Raw genomic sequence first — 27,907 nt, 5'->3', positions numbered from 1 at the left:
GAGAAAGGCATGTTTTCAGATGAGATTTGAAAAAAGAGTGTGAATCAGTGAGGCAGAGAGGCACTGGAAAGTTGTTTTACTTGAGAGAAGCTGCAGACAAGGTCTCTCCTTAGCCAATCTGCTACATTCCCTGGGACCTCATTATAACATTAAATGCATCAGCATCTCAAATAACAGTGAATGTTAATGGCCATCACTGGTGCGACACAAAAGAGCAGTTAATTACCCTTTGGGAGAGTAAATGCAATCATTACTGAGAATTGTTGAAGTCATATAAAAGTTGAAAAATATAATAAATTGTAGCTGGCTAACACTGAAGATCCGGGCTCCCCTTCTGTATTTTAGAGTCACTCCTGGGAGGCAGCTGCCCAGCCAGGAACTCCATTTCCCCTACTCCAGCTGATGGAACATGAACAGAAGTGATGTGTGTCATTTTCAGACTAAGGAGGATAATTAGTAATTGTGCTCTTGCCATAATCATTTTCCTTCCCACAGTGCCCTGTATATTGAAGAGAGTGGCATCAAAAAAAAACAGAAAAAGCTGAATCCCAGAGTCCCCACATGAAGGAAAGCAACCCAAGAGAGCTGCCCAAGTAGGAACATCCACCTTGACTCAGCATGGGTGAGAAACAAAGCTGTATTTGCTAAACCACTGATACTTTAGAGCTGTTGGTTATCATGCCTAGTAATATATTACCATCACTAGTAATATATTTTTATTTCTAAAGTTGATTTTTGACCTAAACACCTATTTATTAGAATAAATATTTATCACAGATCGTAGAAAAAATGGAGTGAAGGGGCCAAGCAAGAAACAAAAGCTGTCGTTGAAAGAATCTCTATGCAAAGTGGAGAGTACAGCACTTGGTCAGTATGGCTGGATGAAGAGACGGGGAAGGGTCCACTCTTAAACATGGTACAGAGGTCAAGTAAGAGAAGAAAAGTTTCTTTACAGTAAGTCCCCTAAATACGAACGAGTTCTGTTCTGAGAGCACGTTTGTAAGTCCAATTTATTCGTAAGTCCAACAAAGTCAGCCTAGGTACCCAACTAATACAATCAGCTATACAGTACTGTACTGTAATAGGTTTATAATACTTTTCACACAAATAATACATAAAAAACAAACACAAAAAATAAAGAAAACGTTTTTAATCTTACAGTACAGTACCTTGAAAAGTATGCCAGACACATGAACTAACTCACGTGATTGGACGTGTGATCTCATATTCACATCTTTGAAAATTCACAACTTGAAGGTTCATATGTAGGGGACTTACTGTAAAGTGAATTGGATTTTGGAACCCGGATGTCATAAATTGTCTTTAGTGAAAGCAATTTTCACTGAGTGTCAGTAGGATAAGTCACACTGTAGCTGTTTGAGGATTGCAGTAGAAGTGAGGTACGGTTCTTCTTTAAGAAACTTGGCATGAAAGGGAAAGAAAGATGTAGAAAGGTAGCTAGAGGAAGCTGTAAGGAGGAGGGACAGTCTTGTTTCATTTTGTTTTGTTTTAGGATTGGAGTGACTGGTGGATATTGCAGGAAATGCTACCGCAGAAAGGGAGTGGTGTGAGATACAGGAGAGTTCCCTGGAAAATGGGACAGCATGGAACAAATGGGGAGGGACGTGATGGCAGGAAAGGCACCTCTTCCTCCACAAGAAGCAAGAACAGGTCCTGCTGCAAATTGGAGGAGGAATGGCTGCCTGCTCTCACCATGGGGACTACAGAAAATTAGAGACACGGGCACTAATGTTTCAGTCAATCAATAATGATAATAATAAAAGAAATGGCAATAATTCAAGACAATGTACAATCCAATACAAATAAAAATATATAAAACCAAATATTACTCAGCCATAAAAAAAGAATGAAATAATGCCATTTGCAGCAACATGGATAGACCTAGAGATTGTCATACTGAGTGAAGTAAGTCAGAGACAGAGAAAGACAAATATCATATGATATCGCTTATATGCAGAATCTAAAGAAATGGTACAAATGAACCTATTTACAAAACAGAAGTTGAGTCACAGATGTAGGAAGCAAACTTATGGTTACCAAGGGGGAAGGGGGAGGGATAAATTGGGAGATTGGGATTGACATATACACACTATTATATATACAATAGATAACTAATAAGAACCTACTGAATAGCACAAGGAACTTTACTCAATACTCTGTAATGACCTGTATGAGAATAGAATCTAAAAAAGAAAAAGAGTGGATACATATGTACGTATAACTGATTCACTTTGCTGTAAACTAACACAACATTGTAAATCAACTATACTCCAATAAAAAATTTTTAAAATATATAAAACATAATAAGGGGGAAAACTGCAAGGATAGATATAGAGATAGATTCACATACTATAAGGATACAAGTGTGAAATATAGTACAATAATATATAGATACCGGCAATATATTTGCTAGTTATTTTGCAAATATTCTGAGTTAACTGAAGAAGAAGAAAACTAATTATTATCAAGGGAAACTATGCACCAGGCAGTGAGCTAGTTTTACAAATATTTTCTCATTTATTCTGTATCACAATTGCATGAAGTATCACTTCCATTTTTTTTAACTTGAATAAACTGACATATGATTCAGAGTTATTAAGCAACAGAGCTAGGGTTCAAACTCATGCCTGTGACTTAAAACTCATGTTCTCATTATACTCAAAACTGCTATTGCTTTAGCAATGAAAGAGCATTGCTTTTGGAGACAAATAAGCCAGAACTGATCTATTATTTCCACATCTTACTTCCTACATGGTCAGTTTCTGAGAACACGGTCTGTGTTTTTTTCACCTTTGTACCACTGAAAGCGTAGCGCAGTGGTTAAGTATATGGAAGGGACCCAGTGAGTGAGCATAGTATTAAGTTTAATTTCCTTATGTCTATTTTAATATTACCAGCAGGATTAAATAGAATTATTACACAAAAGACAAGTGAAAGAGCGAAAACAATTTTAAAGAAAAATGTGTAATGAGACAATCAAGAAAGAATGAAGATGGAAAAGCAATAGAGGGTGTAGATCACGCAGAACAGTAGACATAATCGCCAAGGGCTGTTTGATGATCTGCGTTGATAACGGTGGAAGTTCTACCACTGTCAGTGCATAAGGACACATTCCTGCTCTACGCCAGACCCTAGTATTTTTAAGTAGGTGCCCTCAAAAAGTCTAAACAGCATATTGCTATCAATTAATCACTATCAAATATTCCAAAAATGCTTTGTTTTTCCCAAAACACAGATTGAATTTCAAAGTTACATTTCCATGTTCACTCTGCAAATAATGATTTTTGCTGAGGATGAGCGTTTAACCCTTTTTAAGGCTCCATGTGAGAAGCCCAAAAGCCCTCCTTTTAAGGACCAGACTTTAATATATACAATTTTAAGAACATGGAGTTAAGAGTTTGGAAGCAACATAATGGATATTTTAACAAAAGTTCACAGTTTTAGGTAGCAAAGGAAATCATAATATGCATAATACACAATAAGCAACATTTGCAAACTACATGTATGGAGCAAGGATACACCTGGTAGAATATTTAATTTGAATACTATCTTTGTGTTATGCACTCAGCATGTCAAATAGTACCAGTTATTTTAGTCACCCAAATTAACAAAATATTTAAATGCTTCACTCCAAGTCTATAATCAACAAAGTCCCAAACCAAAAACCATAGGAAAAGGGGATGGTATGAGTTAAAGCTAAAACACCAGATTTTATTCTTTTATTTAAAATTACTTTTATAAATGATAATGGCTTTTTTATGACATTCCAGCCAAAAAAAAAAAAAAAAACCAAAAAAACCGAAGAAATAATGACTTCAAATCGAACTAGCTAGAAGTTATTCTTATGAAACACAAGTGATCATCACCCTAGACATCCTCGTAGGAATAAATACAGATAAAGACAGAGACATAAATGACTATAAAACAGGGATCGTTCCATGCACGTTTTTAAATTATTTAATTTTTGCACTTAACAGCAAAACAGAATTGAAGCATAAAACATTCTAATTATAGATAAGGTCTTCCCACTAAAATTAATAAAAATCACAATGAAAAAGACTGAGGGGTTGGAATTAATTATGGCTACTTTTTAAACTGCAGTTCACTTTTATTTATTTATTTATTTTTACAATTCAGCAGCGATTTTATTCATGGCCCTTAAACAGCACTGTCAAAAGACTGAGATACAGAATGATTTTAAGATCAACACAGTTCCTCCCTTAAAAGAAACTAAACCAAAACAAATCAAATCCTCCCAACCCACCAACTCTACTTACTAAAAAATTAAGCAAAATGATGTTCCATTTCCTAAATTAGAGGTAGAGAGCCCAACTGTGGCTCACCTTTGTCCTCCCAACCTTTTAATATTCAGTTAACTTCCTTCAGCCAGCATTCGCTTGTGTCATGCCCAGCAGTTAATCCACTAAATCAGTTTCTTCCTCTATCTCCATAAATGTGACTTTAGGTCCCAGGACTTAACCAACTCAAAAAGTAGGATGCTGGTGTAGTGGACCAACATCATTCAGACCATAACAATTTATTTCAATCGTTTATCAAGCAGCTAAAGTCCTTTTTTATATATAATTTAATTCTAACAACTCCACCAGGTATTATACCCATTATTTGGAGAGAACTGGGGCACAAAGGGGAAGTAAACTGTCCAAGTTCACATAGCAACAAATTGCTGATGAAGGACTTGAATCAGGGCTTAGCCTTAACAACTACACCAAATCTGCCTCAACAGTAATTCCAACGTGATCATAAAATTAATCGCATGACCTTGAGCCAATCATTCAGAGCTCTGGGCCTCAGTTTCCTCCACTATAAAACAACCTGCCCACAGAGAGCTTTTGGGAGCTTTCCTGCTTTAAAAATCCTGTGAATTTACTAGTTTACTTACTCCCCATCCCCAAATAGATGTAAATGTTAGGACTGAAATTTTTCAACCACTGCGTGTTCTAGCACATTCTCCATACTCGTCAGGCTACCAGAGTCCAGTCTTGGACTTTGTGGTTTTAATTTTCAAATACTGAACCTGTAATGCTAATCCTAGACATTCTCTCTCGGCCCACTATCACCCTTCCCCACTACTAGGGATACCGACTAGGCCCGGTCCTATTCCAGACCTTTACCCGGTTACACCAGAACACCTCGCAGCTTCACAAGCAGACAACAACAGGCTTAAGAAAGCCCTAGAAGCAAAGCCAGAAGGAGAAGTTAGCTTTCCCAGAGGTCAAGAGAGGCTCTAGGTCACCTGCCACGCCTCTCGACCCCGCCGGCGCGGCTTGGGCCTGGCTACCCAACTCAGGCGGCCCAGGTTCGGGCCTCGCCCTTCACGGCCCGAGCGTCCGCCTGGGCCTGAGCTCTCGAAACCCAGCCGGACCCCTCGGCCCCAGCCACGACCGGCTCCTCGGGCCCTCGGCCGCGGCGCCGCGTACCCAGGCCCCCAGGGGTCCTCACAGGCCCGAGAACACGAGCAGGCCTCCCGTCTCACCTCGAGCCTCAGGGGGACCGCCGGCGGCGCCGCGTCTCCTACCGCCCGCACACCCGGCCCCGCGCTGCAGTAAAGACGGCGGCTGAGGCAGCACAACCGTCAGGTGCTGCTGAACCAAGAGGCCCTGACTACCGCGACCGCCGCGCGAGCGAGCCCCACTGCACGAAGCCTGCAGTTCACTTTTAAGTACTACTGATCGATCATATAGTAAACCGAGGAGATTCTCACACGAACACTTTCTCCTATCTTTCATTTCGTTTTTTTTTATCTTTGGCCTGTCAAGGTTTACATTCTGTCCCAACTCTAATAATCCCCATAGATGTTTTGTCTTAGTTTTATACTGAAATGAAATGCTCATCTCCATTCCTTTCATCAAGTTGTCTTCATTCCTGAGTTCTTTATTTTAGTTAATTGCCTAGCTGGCTAAATTTCAACATCAAGTTGTCTTTCTAGGAAGGACTCAACAATGCTGAATAGTTTTGGAATAGCTGCCTCTTGCCTTCAGACTTAATGGACAGCTTGGATGGGTGTAACATTCTTGGGTCACACTTGGCCTCAGAATCAGGTTTCTTTTACTGCCTTGCCTTTGGGCATTGGATGTTGCTATGAAGAAATCAGGAGCCAGCCAGTCTTTCCCCTGATAGGTGCCAGATAGGAAAACACTACATACACTCATTTTATAGATTAAGAAACTGAGGATCAGAGAGGTTAAGGGTCATACAATTTAATTAACCAGAAAACTGGAACCAGACTCCAGGTCCCTTGACTCCTTGAAGTTCATAATAGAAGGTCAAGAAAACGCTAAGCGTAGCCAGCCTAGGACGCTATTGCCCCCATGAACATCATGCTTGAATGTGTCTCAGAAGATGGCCATTCCTCACTTATTTCACCTGCTGCGCTGGAGTTCACACTCCAAGTAATGGAGCAACCTGCCTTCCTGTACATGATTCATAGAATAACGTGGCAAGTATTTTTTTTCCCTTTAAGACATAAGATAAAGTGTGTAACTATTCACAGTCACAAATTAAACTGAAAGCACAATGAAAAGAAGATGAAACCTGAATACGATGAATATGAAATATCAAATATGTGTTTACAGATGTGTTAGAAACAAATGAAGATGAGAATCAGTGAAAGAGAGAAAGCTAGGATGTATGAAAGCATTCACCAGCTCCCCTTAAAAATCTTAAGTAATTATAAGCATGTGAAGTGTTGAAATTATGTTATGCATTTGAGCAAATGGAAAATCCATAAAATCCATTTTTATATTATAAAATGAGATTTCAGGAAGTATCTGTTTGCCTATCTAATGGCCTATTTTGCAATAAGTGCCTCGGTAACCGCCAAATAAATTTACAAGCCTAGCATGCTGTGATTATTTTCTATCACTTTTCTAAAGTAAACTATGTATATACAATTATAAGGGCCATGGAGTGTATAGAGAGCTAAGAAGAAGAGATTGTGCTAAAAGGGGTGTCTTTCCTCGAAGTAAAGAAAAAAGTAAATTTTGATATTTTCAATCACAAGTAGAAAATTTATTTTTAGGATATCTAGTATAACGGTTGCCGCTACTGAAATTACATTGAATTAACTAGATACTCCACGTACATGTACCGTGTCCACAAACTCATGCCACTAGGTGGCAGTGGCGCCATCTAGGCCACTAGGCCATAGGTGGCATTGACCTCATACAACAGCTTCATCCTGATTAATGCACACCTTCTCTCCCCTACAGCATCTAGAGCCTGCCAACAATTAACACGTGTCTCCTTCAGAATTCTTTTGCTGTTGTTAAAATAGAATTTAATTAACAAAAAATTAATTAGATATCTATTTCCAAAAGCAATCTTCTTAGAAACAAGATTTAAAGAAAGCCCTGTACACGACCACAGAATATTTGCTGTGTTGCTCTGGGTCCATTTGAGTTGAATTGCACTGCGTGAATTGAATCCAGTTTGTACAGATAGAGGCATCGCTGGGATGTTTAAATAGGTTTTGTCACCACTTACCTTAATTTAGGTTACAAAATTACTCTGACATGCTTCACAGAGGCAGGGACTTTCTTGATTCTGCACCTTCAGGTGAGTTTTAAACTCACTGCTTACTCTTATCAAGATGAAGATCACATCCTGCTAATGAGCTTTGAAGCATAGTTTCTCCTTGCAGGACGGTTACTCTTCAAAAATAGGCTGGAGAAATTCCCGCTGGAGCCCTCTGCTCTTTCTTTTACCTCTCAAACCTACCCGTGGTTCAAAACTGTCACCTCTGTTATAAGTCGCACTCACTGAGAATCAGTGCTTCTTAGAAACACTGTCATCTGTCAACCTCTCTAAGATACTTCCTCTTCTGACACTTCATTTAATAGTGGAGGTTCTTTTTTTTCCCATGCATTCATTTAAGAGATCCTATTAAGTAAGTTAGCACTATTCAAATCTCTTCAGGTCCCTCCTTAAAAAAGTTTTGCTCTCTTATCTTTCATTATCCATCAGTATATTTTGATGTAGATGGAAGAGATTGATTTTAAAGCTTCTATAGATAACTATCATGTCTTCATACTTTAACATCAAGTTCCACAAAAAGTGTCTGTATTCATTAAACAAGGAACAAAAGCTTTCCTCATAACTGTAGTCTGAGATTGTATTCAACATGTCTATTTCTGTATCATAGCATATTTTTAAAATGAAAAAAAAGTCCCATGCATTTGAAAAGAAAAATAAAAGCTATAACAGCATCAGCAACTAGAAAATATAAGGGGGGTTGATAGTAACGAAAAAACAGTGAAGAGCTGCCCTGACTTTAAGTCGTATGCAAACTGCTTTCTTTGAAATGGTAGCATGATGAACACAAATGGTATTTTTGGGTCTTGGCACATCAAACTACCCACAGATGAAAGATGACTTAATTGCTTTGACCACAGTCCGAGTCAGAAGAGCTCAGTTGGCAAATACAAAAATAGCTTGGTGCTATTTGCATTTGCATTTGAGTAAGGAGTGATTTCATTTCAATGCCAAAAGTCTAAGTAACAAAGCAGCCCACAGGTAGTGAAACACTCCTTGCAAGTAACAGCTACAATCCCTGACCAGACTGTCTAAGGCTGCAGAGGACACCTTGATCTTGTCCGCTCCCTCCGTGTGCACAGGAAATTCCGCTGTCAGCACAGCGCCTCCAAATTCAGATCACAATATACTGAGAGTTTATGTCTTCAGAGGTTCAGCACTTAAGCATTCACAGAGATTTGTTGCCTGTACCATCACCTTTACATAACCTCCTAAAAGCCTTTTAATAATTAATTATTATTCTAAATATCTGCTGTTACTGTTAATAGCTTAAGTTGCTTCTCACAGTCTCACCTAACAAGGTTTCTCCAATCAAGAGTCACAGCAGACTGGTTGCTTCTCACAGTCTCACCTAACAAGGTTTTTCCAATCAAGAGTCACAGCAGACTGGTTGCTTCTCACAGTTTCACCTAACAAGGTTTTTCCAATCAAGAGTCACAGCAGACCGAAGCTTGCTATATTTTAGACTTTACCACACAGCAGCCCCCCAAAAGTAAAAATATATAGAAGAGGAAAAATACTACACAAAGAATAGGAAGTTTCTCTAGGCCTTGTATTAAATGTGATTCCAAAGCAAGTAATGGTAAAATGGGCACTATGGACTTTCCATTTCTTCTAACCAGTTATCTGAGATGATGTTCCTTTCATGTTTTCTAAACTTTGTAATATAAACAGCACACTTAATTCAGAAAAAAAACAAAAAAAACAAACCTGCCATCACTGAATACCACAGCCAGGATCACAGACATTTAAATCAAAAGTCACCTGAGTTGGAAAAGGTTTAAGTTTTTTCAATAAATTATTTTTTATCATGACTATAAAAGTTATATAGTACACAGAGGCTAGCTGGAGATACATACTTTAGTGTACCTGAATTGCGAGGAATCCTTTCCAAGACATAAAGCTGACAATCAGACATCTGAGTATGACTGGAAAATAGCAGTCCCTGAAAGATTAAAGTGTGAATTTTAGTAACCTCGAAGGCAAAAACCATCGTTCTTCCACTTTTGAACCAGGAAATAGAATGGGCCAATGATGGTACAAACACATGTAAGGAGATCAAAGGGTGAAGTCATACCCCAAAATCACTTTGTCAAAGCTGAAAGTGAGAATTCTTGCTACACAAAAATCTATATTTGTTCTGCTCCTTAAAAAACAGTTTTGTGATCAAGCTAAGATAGAAGTTATAAAATGGCTCAATTTACAGAGCAAAACTGAATTATTCCTATTGAAATTCAATAAAGTCACTAATGTTGCAATATAATCATATATAATATATGATAATACATATTATATAGCATATTATATACAATATATTTTATTATCATAAATTTTCTTCAAAACTTTAATTACTAGTAATAAAGGGCAGGTATCTGTGGTTAAGCAAAGATATATCATTATATCCTACATATCATTATTATTTTTAAATGCATTCTTGATCCAAACAACATGAAAGAAAATGGTTTTAGGTAATAAAATGTGAGAAGCAAAATTACGGAAAGCAAGTGTTTAAAATTAGGAAAATTACTCTTAATATTTTTAAAAAGAGAAGAGAATGAATAATGATGCAAAGAACCTACAGGAAATATTAACACTTTCATTTATTTAATCATTTATTCTTAAGTTTTTTTAATTGTTAAAAAAAAATCTACACGCATAACAGACAGTAAACATCTGCCTGTCACCCATAATCTTTATCAAACTATTTAAAATAACTCTTGAAAAACCCTACCATTGACCCTTAAACCTCAGTTCCCAGAGAGAACCAGGGGTAACTGTTCTGTAAACTTCTTTCAAATTTTTTCCTGAATGTGTCCACCCACATACCTTTTTTTTAGTAACAAAAATGACCTTGTTAGATTCTACATCTTGCTTTTTCAACTTAATCATGTGTCAGAAATGTCTTTCCAGGTCAGTGTATATAGATAGATTGACTTCATTTACTTTTTATAACATACTATTTTATAGAATGGAGACACCGTCATTTACTTAATAATTTGATTACTAAAGAACACTGTTTCATATTTTTTGCCTTTTCGGAAAACACTTATACCTGTATCTATAGGACTCTTGCCATTATTTCTATAGGATAGAGTCTTAGGTGTCAGACCCAAAATCCCCTTCGCAAAAAGATTGTACTGATTTTCACTACAACCGTTTTCCTCACAACTCTCTATATTATTATTTTTTTTTAATTTCGCCTATTTTAAAATGTTTTAATTTATATTTTCTCTTTTGACTAAGGATTCTGAACATCTTTTAATATCTTTTTTTGGACATTTATATTTTTTCTACTTGTTGCCAGATTAAATTATTTTCTTATTTTTCTATTAGATAGCTTCTTGTTTGTAGAAGCTCTTTGTATATTTAATGTATTTATTTTCTCCTTCTAGTCTGCTATTTGTCTTTTAACTTTGTTTATGGTGAAATTCTTTGCAGAACAGGAATTCTAATTTTTAAATGTGTAGTTAAATGGGCCAACCTTTTTCTGTGTGAGTCTCTGGATTTTTGCCTTGTTTAGGACAGCCTTTCCACCCTTAATCTATAAAATGCATCTCTATAAATAATGTTACCATCACATTACCTTAAATGCATTTCTCAATCCACAAAGAATTGATTTAACTCTGATTCTAGTAAAATAATAAAACAAAATTTAAGTAGAAATTATCTTCAAACGTTACAGAATAATGAATATTGCCTAGGAGGCAATAAGCAGCTGAGGAATAAAAAGAAAAATAATTCGGACAAACCTGATTTCCTTTCTTGAGAAAAATAACTAAATTAGTGGGTAAGGGAAAGCAAGGTGTGTCATAAATTTAGACCTTTGACATACATTGTCTCCATAAATCTTTCATAAAAAATTAATTCAAATTGGCTTTGAAGTGAGCACCCTCAACTGAATTGAAAACTGCCTGATGGACCATAAACAACAGAGATAATAATAGCATTGATGTATCCAGCGGTGGGAAGGAAGAAACAAGTACCATACTAAGACCAGTGATAGATCTGGGTTCACAAAGCTTTTATATTAATGAACTAGACGGAAGAAAGAAAAATGATGCAATCATTAATTTAACAAATGTCACTAAGTTGAAAAGCGTGGTCCACACATTTGGAAGCGTTATAATAGAAGCTTGTGGTAGAGGATAGAAGCACAGGGAGATGTCCGAGTCAGAATTGACTTTGCACCAAATCCACGGCCCTTTCTCCATCCATACACCAGTTAGTTCAGTCAAATCACACTATGGTGACCACTTTGTAACTGGCTAGAGGCAAATTCATTCATCCAAGACCGCAGAAAGAGAGCAAGTGCTCCCCAAGCAGGGCATAGGGATATTCAGGAGAGGGGAGAGCAGCGGGGGAGATGCGCTCTGATGGTGGGAACATAAAAGGTCCAGTACCTATTGCTCTTACTCCCAGGACCCTCCAACATGGCCCCAGCAGTGAAAGATGCTCTAAAATCTGCCAGCACCTGAGAGCTGTGATTTTTTTTTTAAGTAAATAAAATACAAACCAATAATGATAATTAATGGTGATGGAACTGGTTTAGATGAAACAGTCAAACAAGCATAATAAAGTGCTAACATTCAATTCACGTAACATTTTAGTGATTACAAAATGCTTCCACAAGGTCTCCTTGGAGTAACACCCAGGGGTGGTCAGGAAAGGCAGATGAATGGATCCATTTTCCTCTGGAAGCTAAGTAGGATCAAGGAAATTGCCAAAAATTACATAGTTACTCTGCCCGGGATCTGCTATTTCTACTACACCTACTCATGTCTTTTAAAGTAATCACAGACAAGTGCAATCAGGTTTGGGCATGTGTAAAAATCATAATTCAAAAACTTCTTTTTATTTTTATTTATTTATTTATGGCCATGCCACGTGGCTTGCAGGATCTTAGTTCCCCGACCAGGGATTGAAAAACTTCTTTTTAAAAGAAAAGCAGGGCTTCCCTGGTGGCGCAGTGGTTGAGAGTCTGCCTGCCGATGCAGGGGACGCGGGTTCGGGCCCCAGTCCGGGAGGATCCCACATGCCGCGGAGCGGCTGGGCCCGTGAGCCGTGGACGCTGAGCCTGCGCGTCCGGAGCCTGTGCTCCGCAACGGGAGAGGCCGCAGCAGCGAGAGGCCCGCGTACCGCAAAGAAAAAGAAAAAGAAAAAGAAAAAAGAAAAGAAAAGCAGACTTCATCTTCATGAGACAAGCACTTTCCACATACACCAAACACCCTAACTGCATCCTTTGTCCTCTACTCTGCATACCTACTTTTCCTCAGCCTTCCTTCTTCCTATCCTTCCTTCCTTTTTCTTCCTTTCTGTCCCCATGACCCTTGTTCTCAAAAACAATGGGAATACGGGAGGTAACTCAGGGGAGTAAGGATATTTAAGTATGTACACGTATCACAAAACAACCTTCCTAGGAAAAGCTCAACTTCTTATCTGGGAAGGCGATGGCAGATTTTTTTTTTTTTTTTTCATAAGTACCTAAGGCCTAGGAGACTCTTAAGTCACTTTGAGGATTACCTTTCATCTCTCTCTGCCACACGGTAACATCATCCATTCTCCACACAGGCATTGCACGACAACAGACAGATACCCTGGTTTGCCTGCCAACGTCACTGTAAGCAAACGATGGCCCCCTTCAGGTAGTCTCAGTGAAACATTTCATCAGAGGAATGTTATTTTTATGTTGAGGCACTCTTATGATGCCTTGCCGCTATTGATTTCCTTTTTTAACATTTGCTTACCACTGTGAAAATATAGCACAAATGTGTGTGTATGTATTTCCAAGTGGACAACTCAAAACAGTACAGCTTTAATCCAAATACATTAATAGGAAAACCAAGTCAAATGTTTCTTAAACATAAGTTAAAATGATTATGTGCAGCAATACTGCATTGCTAGAATAGATCAAATGAACTCATCGAAGATGTTTGAGAAGGTGTCAAACTTATCCATGTTAAGTTTAAAAATTTCAACTGTGAAAAGCTCTCTAGCTAACCATCTGTTTATCTAGTTCCTCCTATATATAATCAAATTTCTTTCAAACAGAAAGGCTTACATTGACAGAGTAAATGAGTCCAAATATTTGGCTTCACTTTAATTAATCAAATAAAATTAATCTTTCAACCAAAGTGAAGTTTACATTTGTCTGTTTGATCTACAATATTTTTGAAGGATATTCATAATATTTTGTACACTACAAAAAGCATATCTACTTTTATTTGTATTTCAAGCAGCTGGCCTGGGCATATCATCATAGATGAGAAATGTTCTTAATTGGGGTATCATCTCTATGCTGGATTTCAATCTTACAAAAGGGAGCAAAGCTTGCAAAAATACTCATACTTCAGAAATATTTTAATTCACGAAAGTGTTAGGTATCCATGGTTCTATTACGTGCATTAAATTTTTGGAAAAAAATTTAGCTTCAGATGAAATTTCAGGCTCAGAAAGCCTAAATTAGACATTCTGAAAGATTGTGAGATGATAAGACTGTTAAAGAAAGTGAAGGGCTATTGAGAAAAATGGGGCAGATTCTTTACTAATGTTGAATAGCAAAATTCAATGAGGAACTAGGAGGAAAATTTATGTCTCAACACACCATCAGTTCACAGTATTCTCCTTTCTATCATATATGGTAAGCATAAGCATCGTCCACAAAAAGTAAACCAAGAGAACTTCTTTTACTGAATAAACACATACTTGAACGAGAAATGTTTTGGTGATTAAAGTATCCGAATAGTAATTCAGCAATTGCTTTTCACTAGTCAATTAATGCCCGAGAGCACTGAGTTATTTATAAAGTTACAGTATTTTTTGCGTAAAATAACTAGTTCAGATCCTGATTTAGAAATTAATCTGAGATTTAATTTCTTCCATCAAATTATGTATTTATGATAAGTTAAAGAATCATATTTTATCACAAGTCCCTAGAATAATAACTATATCCCAATCTATAAAAACAATGTGTGTGTAAATGTAACACACAAACTTCTATTCACAAATAATTAGCTTCCAGGATTGTGTCTGACAACCTTTAACGATCATAAATTTCCAGCTCATCTTTTGTCATCGCAATCACTTTATCACTAAAATAATTTTTGAGGCGTGAAATAAAGTGCGTCTCCCATATTTGAATATTTCATATTCAGCATTTAAGTATGCTGTTGTCATCCACCACTACATTCTCCTCATTGCCAGGAGATGGCGCTATGGGTTTTAAATCTCAGAGCTAAAATCCCAAAGCAGAACTGAGCCCTTTTTAGTTTGTTTCTTCCTTAATTCGTGGACAGCAGACAAGCCCTAAACGTGTTCACTTTTTTATCCCAACAATTTTTCTTTCTCCAAAAAAAAAAAAATCGAATGTTTTTCAAGATTCGATAAAGATAAGCTTCGAAAGGAGAAACACGTGTAACACAAGTATTATCAGTCCCTAGGGAGTGCCACTGAACGCAGGAGTACGTCCAGGTACGAAGGAGGGAGTGAATTCTTCAGAAACTCTTTTCACACGTTTTCCTCTATCCGTGCATACTACCCGATCGCTGGGGTCCCAGCAGTGGTAGACGGGCGCCAAATTCTTCTCTCGCTATACCGTGCCCCTCCCCTTAAAAGTCGCGGCAATGGGAAGATCCCTCGGGAGCCAGGTGAGCCCTTCGCCGCGAACCCGGGGACCCGCCTGCGCGCCCGCGTGGGGCGCGCCGTCTCGCCGAAAAAGCTGCTTGTCTGGGGACTGAGCGTTTCCCCTCAACGTTTGTTCAAACTTAAACCAACTTGCCGCCAAACAGTCTTGAGGATCAACCTCTTTCCTTTAATACACAAAGGGAAAATCTTCCCGAAATAACTTTATATCAACAGGTTCCTGCTTTTCCAAGGTCGAAGTACTTGGAATTGCCAAGAACTTCAGATCAATCGTAAGGCTGGGGCCCTTGGCGCACTGCCAGTGATGGTCCAGCTCCCAGGGCCCGGGCACCCTCGCTGCCCTCCTCCTCATTAGGCCCGCCAATCCCCAACACACACGTGGACCCACAGCATCTCTCTGCAGTGAGCTTTGTGGGACCTAGCCAAGAGGGTAAGAAAATATTGATGACTAAACGAGGCCGAAAGGCTTGACTTCACCTTGATGGGCTTGAAGCTCTCCGCCACCAAGTAGATCCTGCGTTCCCAAACCCGGCGGGGGCGCAGGATGATGAACCTCAGCTGTGCGGGCTTCAAGCTGACCCAAGAGCCACCAGACGGCGTGGGGCGGGCGAGGGGCGGGGGGTAGGCAAATGCAACTTCAAGGTCAACGTGCCTCAGACTGGGGCTGGAGAGCGGCCAAGGGTGCTCGGGCCTGGAGCGCTGGGGACGCGCCCTGCTTGCGCGCGCTGGACGCGGCGGAGGAGGGCTTGGAGCCTGTACTCCTCCGCGGTTTTGCGACAGAAAGTCCCTCTGGGTCGCCGCAGTCCGTGCCTGACGCGACCTCCCAGGCTGGACTCCGCCGCCGCAGGGTATGCGCAGCCCCCAGAGGGTTTCCGTCACTCTCAGGGAATGTGCTTTTCCTGAGCAGCTCCCAAGCGAAAGTTCATGTCATTTTTACCAAACTTTGCTTTTTAGTTTTTAGAATGTTCTCAGATAGATAAATTGAAATGCAGACACACAAGGAAAATTCTCCCTTTCAGAAAACACAGATACTCAAATCCCAGTCTTTTGGGGTTCTCCTAACTTTTAAATCTAGATAAGTAATAAGCTGTTTATCAGGGCTATAAAAATAACAAAGAGGAACTCCTGGCTTTACTCTTTAATGACGGATTAGATCGTGTTCCGTTCTGATTTTACGTGGGTTCCTATTTCAAATTTCAAGCAAATATTAAGGAAGACGATCACTAAGAAATGTAAGTGACCTAAAAAATTAGTTTGGTCTAAAACTCAATAGCTCTGTAATTTCAATGCGGTGCGGCTTGCTGAGTATTTAAGAATCCTTTCAAAGCCGTAGGTGTGTTCCTTCCTGCTGTAACAAAACTGTATTCATCTTTGCACAACATGCGCTGGCGTCTGTAAATTTGGTACTCAACACTCGGCCAAGAATGCTCCCTATCCTGATATGTGTCTACCAACCAGCCTCAATGCGCCAACCAGCCCAGTACCAAGAGCGCCCTGCTGGGTGTCCCTCGATGGCGCCCACCCCACCGTCTGGACCACGGAGTGGCCTGAGCTGCCCCACCATGACTGGGCAGAGGAAACAGTCCCCTGCGTTTCCTGTCCCCCAATCGCTTCGGTAACTCACCCTGACCTTCTCTGAAACTGCACAGACTCAGAGGATTTCGCTTCCAATGTTTAATTTCCAGGGGTCATCTGTGGGTCAGAAGTTTTGGCCGCGGGCTAATTTCCCACCCTTTCTTCCCAGGCAACCAGAAATTTTTTATTTTGGCTTTTCCTCTGCTCTCCTTACAACTTGCTAGTTATAGCAGGAACCCAGGCCCTTTCCCCTCTTCTTGGCAGAGCAAAGTTCAAGCGCAGAGCTTTCTGGAGCTCTTACGGCCAGAGGGTGCTAAGTGAGCAGGTGACGTCAGCCCTTCACTGGCCCGAAACCAGGCGGCGGGCTCCCACTCAAGTGAGGAGAAAGAGCCTAGGCCGTGACTTAGGGCTGGCGACGATTAAACCAGGTAACGAGACACCGGGCAGATGTGTTTTCATTGCTCTGTGAGATAAATGCAGCGTTAAATGCCTGACAACTTCCCAGAAGCAATCAGCAAAAGTTTACGAGTGCATAAACCTCAAAGACCATTCCCCGACGGTTGTTATAAGGCCCACATTTAAAGCTCTTATAAATTCTTCGGCACTTTCCAAAATCTAAGTTTCCAGGGACTATTAAGCAGTCACCTCCTCCGAGGAGACCAGGGGGATTTTCTTGAACCGCCAAGGAAAGAGGTTTGGGGCTCCTACTGAGTGAAATGAAGCTGCGCAAAAGTTTGTTCCGGAAGTTTCGATGGCGGGAGCGGGGGAAGAGGAAGGAGGGCGTGGAAGTGGGGTCCGGGAAGGGCCAGGAGGTGCTCTTCGGCGCTGAGTTATCTGACAGCGGCGTAGGACCGGAGTCTGTCGGGGGTCGCGGATCTAGCGGCACCTTGGCCGCTTTCGGCGGTGGCCCCAGTTTGGCCAGTCCGGTCCCGCAGGGCATAGCCCCATGTGGCGCTCGTAGCTAAACCCTATAGCTCCCACCCGGCCCGGACATGGTAGCTCCTTCACCCTTCTAGTGCCCACTGAGTGGCCGGCAGGAATACAGGCGTCCTGCGGAAAGTACCAGCGCTCTAGCAAGGGGAGCCGGAGGGAGAATCGAGTCAGACACTGGAAACGTGTCTCCACTCCGCCCAGAGCCACGACGGTGCCAGCCTCGGTCCTCCCCTAAGTGGCCAGAGTTCTTTGGTCAGTTAGTATCAGGCACACACGACTCACCTATGTTTATAGAGAACCTTTGTTTATGATCCCGGTGTCAACAAAGCTGCTAATTGAAAAACGGTAACAGGAGCGTGTCGTTGGCTTCCTAAAGCTGGAGGTTAATAGCTGCGCGCGCCGGGGGACGGAGGCGGGAGGGAAGCGGTGAGCGAAGGGCCGCCCCGCACGTCTACGTGCTTTGGGGTCCCCAGGCGAGACACGTGGGCCGGCTCGAGCCTTCCAGAGCCGCCGGCCCGGGTCCCAGGCTGGAAAGCGTCCCGCAGCTCGCCTGCTCTTTCTCAATCTTTGGGATCCAGTCAATCCCAAGGCACGAAGGTAACTGATGACTGCGTAGCATTTCTGTCCCGGTGAGATTGAATCTCAGGCAATTATTTTGAAGATACCGCTGGGCCCGTTTTCCTCAGGTGAAAATGCAGACGTTTCTATGCCGTCCTCACCCCTCCTTTATGATAAGGCGCCCAACTGTTCCGATATTACCATTCAAAAACAGGTTCTGTGGCGAACCTCATTTGTGAATCTATTACAGAGATTAATAGATTATTTCTCCTTTTTCAACTAATTCTCAGTGGGGAAATTTAACCATATGGTAAGGAGAGAATTAGAATTTCATCACATTAGAGCAAAATGTAATGAAAAGAGTCCAACACCTGGGGCCAACTCTGAAAGCCACAATTAAAAGGTTTTTAATGAAACCAGAGAAACCAAAAATTTCATAAGCTTCAGTAATTCTGCCACATAAGAGAGATTTACTGGAGGGTGTTGGGAAATATTGTTTTTACTTATGTCATAAGGATGAAAACCAGCTGCTAAATACCATGTGCTCCCAGACACGGGACACAGGAGCTGGAAGACCGCGTGTACCACTTCCCATCCGAAGAGGAGCACTTATTTTCACACTTCGCCTTCCTCTCCCTCTAAGAACAACCGAGGCAGACCCAGATGTCCCTGAATGGCTTCCTAGCTATGGCGGCTACGTTTCTGGGTAAATAAATATGCACAAATGTCCTCCTTGGTGTATGAGGAGATCTGACTACCGGTGAAGTTGACTCTTCCGAAACAGCTGGATTTTCATCTTGAGGAAAGTTTGAGCCATCAGTTTCTTCCTGTTTAGGAAATCCTGTGCTTCATTTATCACCATCACTGTAGCCGTTCTTTGGAGACGGCTGCAAAAGCACCCCCTCCCTTTAAAAAAATCTAATGGGCTGCATACGCAACTCGATCTTCATTTTCTTTCTCTCCTCCTCCACCCCTCCTCTCCCCTCTCCCCCCGCACCGCCTCAGTCCGGGTAGGAAATGGGCAGGGAGTGGGTGAGCGGGGGCGGAATAAGGCAGTGTGTTCGGGGGGGGGGGCGGGGGGGGCGATTGCTTTGCTGTCTTACTAGCTAAGAATCTTGGGTGAATTTGGGGCAAGCCAGCGGAGACACCACTTCCCCCCGAAAATCCCATCTCCACATCCAGACCAGAGTCATCCTAGGAACAGGGGTGGAGTATCAGCCTCGCCCGGAAAGGGTCATGTAGCACAGGATGAGACTGTAGTGGCGAGAGAAGGGCAGTGGGGAGGGGGGTGCAGTGGGGGGAGGCGTCTGCTTTCCACGGGACTCCCAGGCTTCGCCGCCGATCTACAATTTGCTGAAGGAGCAAAGAACATCCTCGGCTCTAAGTAGGGCTTTTAGTGTGCTCATTGATGAGTGAAAGTCGCCACACATGTCAAGCTAAAGGCAGTTGTTGGGTTACTAACAGGACCCAGCGCCTTGCAAACATATGCGCTAAGCTGTGTATACAGATGGCAGGCAGAATAATGGAGCAGGCGCCTTTTATAAAGCTCTAGCTGCTGCCTGTCTTCAGACCTGGGAAATGAAACTATTCAGACTCGCGGCCAGATAGCGCCTGCGATTGTTTGTTACCGTTTTAATCCTATTAATTAAAACGTTAACCTGATTGGGTAGAAAGCTCTGTCCCAACAGGCGACTCTTCTTCATAATAACCTACTCAGAGATAATGATGTAAAAGACTCCCCCGTCTGTGGCGGCGGCTGGTTGATGGGTCCGGAAATCTCTTGAAGGTGAATCCAAGCAAGATAAACGGTGCGGAGAGAAGGCGCGGGGCTGGGCTCAGAGCGGCGGCGGCGGCGGCTCCACTCCCTCCGCACCCACCCTCCCACCATGCGGGGCCGCGGCCCATGGTGAGCCCCAGCAGGCAGCACCATCGGCTGGAGACGAAGAAGAAGAAGAAGAGGAGGCGGCGAGCGCGGGGGAAGGCGAAAAAGAAAAAGAAGGGGAGAGGGCTGCCAGCAGCACCGGGACCGACGCGCGCACCAGCCCCAGAGCCCGGCTCGGGCGCGGCTGCGGCGTCGCCCGACTCCCGAGCCCAGGCGGCGGCGGCCGGCGCTGGACCATGGAGCGCGGGCTGCACCTCGGCGCGGCCGCCGCGGGCGAAGACGACCTCTTCCTGCACAAGAGCCTGAGCGCCTCCGCCGCCAAGCGCTTGGAGGCGGCTTTCCGCTCCCCGCCCCCGAGCATGGACCTGTCCCTGGCGCCGCCGCCTCGGGAGCGCCCGGCGTCCTCCTCCTCGTCGCCTCTGGGCTGCTTCGAGCCGGCTGACCCCGAGGGGGCAGGGCTGCTGTTGCCGCCGCCCGGGGGAGGCGGCGGCGGCGGCGGCGGGGTGGGCGTCCCCGGGCTGCTCGTAGGCACCGCCGGCGTTGGGGGCGAACCTAGCCTGAGCAGCCTGCCGGCTGGGGCCGCTCTGTGCCTCAAATACGGCGAGAGCGCCAGCCGGGGCTCGGTGGCCGAGAGCAGCGGCGGCGAGCAGAGCCCCGACGACGACAGCGACGGCCGCTGCGAGCTGGTTCTGCGGGCCGGCGGCGCCGACCCGCGGGCCTCCCCGGGCGCGGGAGGCGGCGGCGTCAAGGCGGCCGAAGGCTGCTCCAACGCCCACCTCCACGGCGGCGCCAGCGCCCCCCCGGGGGGCCCGGCCGGCAGCGGCGGCGGGGGCAGCAGCGGCGGGGGAAGCGGCGGCGGCGGCAGTGGCGGCGGCAGCAGCAGCAGCAGCAGCAGCAAGAAATCCAAAGAGCAAAAGGCGCTGCGGCTCAACATCAACGCCCGGGAGCGCCGGCGGATGCACGACCTGAACGACGCGCTGGACGAGCTGCGCGCGGTGATCCCCTACGCGCACAGCCCCTCGGTGCGGAAGCTCTCCAAGATCGCTACGCTGCTGCTCGCCAAGAACTACATCCTCATGCAGGCGCAGGCCCTGGAGGAGATGCGGCGCCTCGTCGCCTACCTCAACCAGGGCCAGGCCATCTCGGCCGCCTCCCTGCCCAGCTCCGCGGCGGCGGCGGCGGCGGCCGCTGCCCTGCACCCGGCGCTCGGCGCCTACGAGCAGGCTGCCGGCTACCCGTTCAGCGCCGGGCTGCCACCGGCCGCCTCCTGCCCGGAGAAGTGCGCCCTGTTCAATAGCGTCTCCTCCAGCCTCTGCAAACAGTGCACGGAGAAGCCTTAAACACCCCCCACCCCCGAAAAACATAAGACCGACCCCAAAGCTAGAGGAGAGTGAAAAGCTGCTCCCCAACCCCCTTTATTTGGTCCTCTCGTAGTCGTGAAACACTTGCAGAGAAAACAAAGCAGAGGCGAGAACTGCGGAGAACTATCAGAGACAAACGGGACTTCTGGCCTCGACATCCCCAGAATCTCGGTCTTCGGGGTGGGGAGGGAGGGAGGAGGGAGGTGGAGTTGGGATAGAGTATGGATGTCTTTTTTTCTCGGAAAAGTGGCAACTTTGGTGGCAGCCTAGACCGCGAGGAAGCAGAGTTTTCCTTTAAGGGTAAAAAATAAGTTGAGAAGTAGGTGTTATTAAGCGTGGAGAGTATTACGTGGCAAAATAGTAATCCTACTAATAATTGTGAATTTGGCCAGTGCTGAGGGGGAGAGGAGTCGTCCGGGGTTGGGTGGCTTGTGGCACGGAATATTCATTCAGACAAATCAGAAAGGGCACTTGAAAATAAATTTTGATTCTGAGCCAGGAGAAAAACTTGAAATGTAGATTTATTTAAATGAAGAAAAGAAAAACAAAAAACAAAAACAGGAAGAGACACGTTGCTATGAAAGACTTGTATTTTTTATTGTCTCTGAACTTTAATCCTGTGAAAATGCTCAAAAGTTTTGGCAAGAGTGATATTAAAAAAAAACTGACTGTGGCTGAAAGAATTGCATTTAAAAATATTTATGTGCACCTTGTTACTTTCCACTCTGCAATGATGTATTAACGATTCATGGTATTTATTTGTTATTCTTCAATGACCCTTCCACATCAACAGTATTTATCCTGTGTTAAGGTCATGGGGTCTTATGTGCAGATTTTTTTTTAATGCCTCTAAAATTCTGTTTTATAGATTAACTTATATTGTGTGCCAAGTGTTTAAAAGGGTTTATTTGCCAACAAGTATGAAGAGACATATTGATGTATCTGAGCTGCTTAGGTTTATCAAAGGTCACCTGGATATCTTCAGCTGCATCATCCCTGTATTTAAATTGAGCTTTAATAAATTGCTTCAGTCCAAAAATTACAGGAAAGGTGTATTCTTAATTGATGAATGAATTGATCTCTTTTTTTGAAAGGGGACTCCTTTGCATTCTAAAAAGGAAAGACATCACAGCAATAGATCCTATAAGTAAGAACATGCTAAGCAAATATTTTTCCAGGCTGTGCTGTGCATTTTTAAAAGGTCTAATTTAATTGCTTTTAATATATGTATACATATATAAGTTATTTTAACTGGAGAATTATTTAAGTTGAAAGACTGGTTTGATTTGCCTATGGTGTCAAATCCTTTGTTATTTTTCTAAAAAAATTTTTAAAAGAAATAAAATAAAACTAAGGAAGAGCAAGAAGCTATTTACCCAAAGCGAGCTTTCAGTTTTAGTTTGCATGGCTGTTTGCCTGCCTTTCTATCCTACGAAAATCAAGAAAACCTTTTTTAAAAATGGAGTCCTGCTATTTTCCACTCCTTGCAGATAATACTAATTCAGTTTGTCAGGTTGGATGGTGAGTGGGGAGCTATGATGGATCTATTGGCGGGTTTTGGATGTGTAAAGAATGATATATATATTAAATAGGTCAATCAGACTATGACAGCTATGTACAACCATTTGTATGTGTATCTATGTCAGAGAGAATCTTTATTAAAATATTTTGATCAAACATTTCATTATGCTGTGCTTTGTGGAGGGAGCAATCACCTCTCTTCTGTGTTACTCTTTGCTTGAAAGGTAACAAAAAAGAAAGGAGTTTCAGAGAAGGTGGAACTAAAGTTTTGTCAGGGATACACAATTAGGAGCAGCCCTAGTTCACTTGTTTACTTGTTAAAGGACGATGGCTGGGCCTGGTCATTGGAGGATTGATAAATGGGGTCAGTGGTGAGACCCAGAGGAGGTCCAGAGCTCCTGTTTGCTGGCACGAACTTTGAAGGCCCTGCCCTCCCTGGAATTCTTCTCCCACTCTGTATGGCATTGTTAACTACCATGCCCGGGCCCATCAGAGAGGGTAAAGTTTCTTAAAGAGTTTTTATCAAAATTTCCATCTCCAACTTCCTAAAAGCCAAGGAAAAGCAATGGATTTGGATTCTCTGAGGATGGATTGTATTGTGGCTTCTTCCCCTGCTTTTTTTTTTGTGTGACAGAAGAATCAACCAGGTTGAATTATATGCGTAAACAATGCCCATAGAGATTTTTTAAATGTTCTAGTGTTGCTTGTTAATGAGATTTGTAAGGGAGTATGTTTGGATTGGGTTGGGCGTTGATTCTATTACAGAATGTCTGTATAGGCTTGTATTTGGACTTTAATAATGCCCTCAAATTTAGAAGGTTTGATTTTTATTGTGGTGGAGGTTAAAGAGACGGTGATGGTGAAGTTATAGTGTTTCCTCTGTAGGCAGTTTGCTAAATGTGTTTTGGTCTGTGTAGCCTCAGCCCATAATGATATCCCTAAATGCCATCAAACTTAGTGGGGGGTGAGGGAGGGTATTTTCTGCTCCACTTGCCATCAAAAAAGATTAATCAGAACCTGTAACTTTTCAGAAAATATAACAGCAAAGGGCCTTGAAGCTGAAGCCCTCCCAGTCTGGGAGTGGGAGTAGAGGGAGGGAAGAGACCAGGGCAGCCCCCAGGCAGGAGGAGACCCGTCTCTCAGCATTTACCAGACAAAGCCTGGGTGCGTCTAATTATGATTATTAAAACAATTTCCATGACGATGTCTAATATTATGTTAATTTGAAAACAACTGTGTATGAAAACTGTCTACTATAATACCTAAATTCATTTAATGAAACACATCGTTAAGGCAATTAAACCTCCTGGATGTGATTAAGAAACATAATTATGACACTGTTCTGGGCCATAATTGGGTGCCTTTAATCAAGGGGTAAAGTGATCAGCAACACAGCCATTAGTTTGTATTGTTCTGGCCCTGCTGTCCATCATTCTGATTAGGAATTAACCACAGCCGCCATCAGTCGAATTGTTTTTTTTTCTTTTTGCATGTTAACACTGTAGGGGACACATTCGCTGCAAGATTCAACTGCTTAATATTTCTCATTATTAAGAAGGCCTCCTTGATGTATTCCCTCTGTAACCTCTGTGCTGTTCAACTAGTATTAGAAATAGTACAAATAACAAATTTTGAACTTCAGGAGAAAAAGGAAAGCTCACCCTCCTTTCACCCTTTAATTACTCAGTCTCCAGCCCTTAGTCCTGAAGGAGACTGGAAATGATTGGGGGTCGGGGAAAGGAGAGGATGTTGAGAATAAATCGGAGTGTCAGACAAATATGTACAATTGTTCAAAGTAGCAGGGTTAATACTATTTATTTTCATTTTGATAATTTCAGACAAATTAATTCTCTTTCCAAATCCAGGAGCTGACCAGCGTTGGGTTCTAGGAATAAATGTGGGACATCTAAAAGGGGCAGGGGAGGACTTTTCGGTGATTTACTTAGGCGGCTTTCCCTGCGCTAACCCCAATGTTTCCAAAGTTTCATTAGCAGCAGATTTTAGGGAAGGAAACCAATGATTGAAGAGAAAATTCTTCCCACACCCGGCAAAACCCCCGGCCGCTTTCCGGGGCCCCTGGACTCCTGGATTTCAGCCCAGTATGGAAAGTTGGCCCACACACTTGTGGGCCCCAGTATGTCCTTCCAGTGTGCATCATCTACTTCGGGACTGGGTGACTGAATACCAGGGAATCAGTGTGGTCTTGCTGAAGTGCCCTTGGGCCAAAACAGAAATCCTGGCCCCTAAAACTGCGGCGTCTGCCAGAGAACCTCGGTCAGCCCCAGAGCCTTCGTCCACCGCGCTTTGGGGCGTTTCTCCCGGGAGCAGGGGACGATCCCCGCTGCTCAGGTTTCTTAGGAAACTGACACTGGGCAGAGGAGGCCGAGCGAGGAGCCAGAGTCCCACCTGGGCTTTTATTCCACCGGTTTCCTTCTCTAACTTCTGTCTAATTTCAATTTCCTTCTCTAATTTCGAATTCCCATTTAGGTCTCATCTCCAGCTTGACATGGGGTACCTACAGGAGTGAAGCGCGTTGAGGCTTTTCGTGGACTCCTACAGGACCAGCAAATGATCACCTTCGAAGAGCTCACTAGTTACCCCTCCTCCCTCCCCGTGGTGCCTGTGTGTGTGTGTGTGTGTGTGTGTGTGTGTGTGTGCGCGCGCGCGCGCGCGCGCGCTCAGCAATGCGCTCTCCACTCTCAGTAGCTGGGCATCCCCTCCAAGACCCTGTGTTGAGCTTAAATTCCGCTCCCTCCTATGGCACCCGGCACCCATCCTTCCTGCCAACAGCTCTCTAGGGAGGGCCAAGGCTCCACAGGGTTCCTGTCTCCGCGCTCACGGCCCGGATGCCGAAACCCAACCTTTCTACGCGCCCGGGACCCTGAGATTGCTCCAGCAAGAGTGGCATTGACTTTTCCAATGTAATGACTTATGAAAGATATAATCATGTGTTAAATTGAATCCTCCGTTTAACTGTTAATGGTGTGCTCTGGGCACATTTACGTATTAGATGCTATGGTAACTAATTACCACTAGGAAAAAGGATAATACACTTCCCAGACTTTGAAAAATAATGATGAGAGTTCACTTCCCGGCTCGCAGCACACAGTGGCGGCTCTGCCGGGCGGAGCGGCAGAGCGGAGACCCGAACGTGTGCCGGTGGAAGGAGGGAGGTGATGAATCCTGGTCGGGAGAGGCTCCTTGGTAAAAGCTTTCATGAAAATGCGATTCAATGGGGAAGTGAGGGATGGGGAGGGCCCACTATACAGTGCTGCCTCTAAACAGAATTAAATTGCAAAACAAACGTCAGAAAGAGAAGTATTCTTTTAATTAAAATGCAGGTCAGGCTGAATTAATCACATGCCAAGCAACTTTACATCAATTAACATTTTTTGTTGTGTGGGCAAAATACATGAGCCCGTCTCCTTCAAGGTCTGCGTTGGCGCTTATAACTTGGATGCCCCTGGATCCGCCAAGCCAATGAGCTGCGGGTTGATTTAAAGCTGGCCTTTTACATCAGACATTGGGCACAGTCGAAGGAAACGGGAGGGAAAACCAGGAGACAGCAACTTAAGGGTAAAAACAATTCTCAGGGTAAGAGTCTTTTCCTCTCCCCGCCGGATCTCTCTGGCTCTTCGAATCGGTTGATGAATGTTTACAAGAACCAGGGTTCTGTAGACTGTGCAAAATAGCCAGGTGTCTGTTTCGCCCCAGGGCCAGGGCCAGTGTTTGTGCTGGGACCCGGGAGGGCAGGAGGAAGGAGGGGGCGGCTTTTCCCACAGGCCAGCCTGCCAGCCCAGGGTTGCAGACAGAACGACGTCCACAACACGAGTGCCCACCGCGCTGCTTTGCTCAGGCTGCGCCCCGGGAGGGACTCGGGATCCGCAGCCGCAGAGCACCCCTTCTCCTGGTCCGTCCCCTGCACTGACGTCCTGGGCCCCTTCTGCAGGGCGCAAGGCCCTTCAACCTCTAAGTGCCTAGGGACAGAACGCGAACTTCGGGGGCTCTGCCTCAAACTGTCTTTCGAGGGGAGGCACTAGGATGGGGTTGTCCCCTGACCCCCGTGGCCTGGAGAGTTCACCTGCAGATGACAGGCTTGTAAAAAGCACCCCGCAGCCGAGCCAATCCCGGGAATTCTGTGAAGGCGTCCCAATTTTAAGCCCCAAAGAGCTCATCGCTTCCTAGCAAGGCAAAGAAAGTGTGCTCGCTTTCCTTGAGGCTCGATTTTGGTTAAATTCTATCACTTTTTCTAAATGACTCGTCTTAACATAATCCAGGAGACTGTGGACTATTGCAGAACTATCAGGTCCCCCTGAGTGCGTGTGCATGTGCCTGTGGGACTTTTCTTTCTTTCCTCTCCCTTGTGTTCCCGAATTCCGACGATATAGAAATACAGATTAGAGAGCTCTGGAAGAGAAATTACTGGGCTGGGAAGGTTAGACTGCAAAGGGAAAGAGGGTTTTGTGGTTACCAGCCCTCCAGCCCCCAATATATAATGGACAAGCCTATCTTAGAAGTCACCAGGATGCTCAGATGGGGAGTTGGCTTTTATTAGTCACAAGGTGATATCGTTTTCCTTCCCAGCTTGGGAAAGAGTTAATTCTTTCCCAAAGACCATAGTTGCCCTTGTCTTCTCAACCTGATTCAGAGATGCAATAAAAGATGAAGCAAATTTATGATCTGTTTCAAGCACTTTATTGCTGTATTTTTAAATTCATATATGCACATATAAGAACTACGATCTGTGAATAATTTGAAATGTGATACTAGAATGATGCATTCTAGATAAAACATAACCATATCTTTATATAATTGTCTCAGATTAAAAGAAAAAAGAAAAATAGATTTCTAATGTGGCCCAAACTGA

The 27,907-nt window shown here is 43.5% G+C and overlaps 1 protein-coding gene across 1 annotated transcript; it reads left to right on the top strand.

Annotated features, from left to right (window-relative positions):
* The first annotated feature begins 19,082 nt into the window (after positions 1–19,082).
* BHLHE22 (basic helix-loop-helix family member e22) lies at positions 19,083–25,259 on the top strand. The gene has a single exon (XM_022595302.3). It carries the CDS (start codon positions 20,395–20,397, stop codon positions 21,496–21,498), a length of 1,104 nt encoding a protein of 367 aa, XP_022451010.2. The 5' UTR covers positions 19,083–20,394; the 3' UTR covers positions 21,499–25,259.
* The last annotated feature ends 2,648 nt before the right edge of the window (positions 25,260–27,907 follow it).

The sequence above is a fragment of the Delphinapterus leucas genome, chromosome 17 (assembly GCF_059928025.1).
Source record: "Delphinapterus leucas isolate spDelLeu-1000000601 "Yukka" chromosome 17, BTC_Dleu_Yukka2, whole genome shotgun sequence".
NCBI lineage: Eukaryota > Metazoa > Chordata > Mammalia > Artiodactyla > Monodontidae > Delphinapterus > Delphinapterus leucas.
Note: the sequence above shows the minus strand (reverse complement) of the source record. Positions and strands in the feature narration are given on the sequence as shown.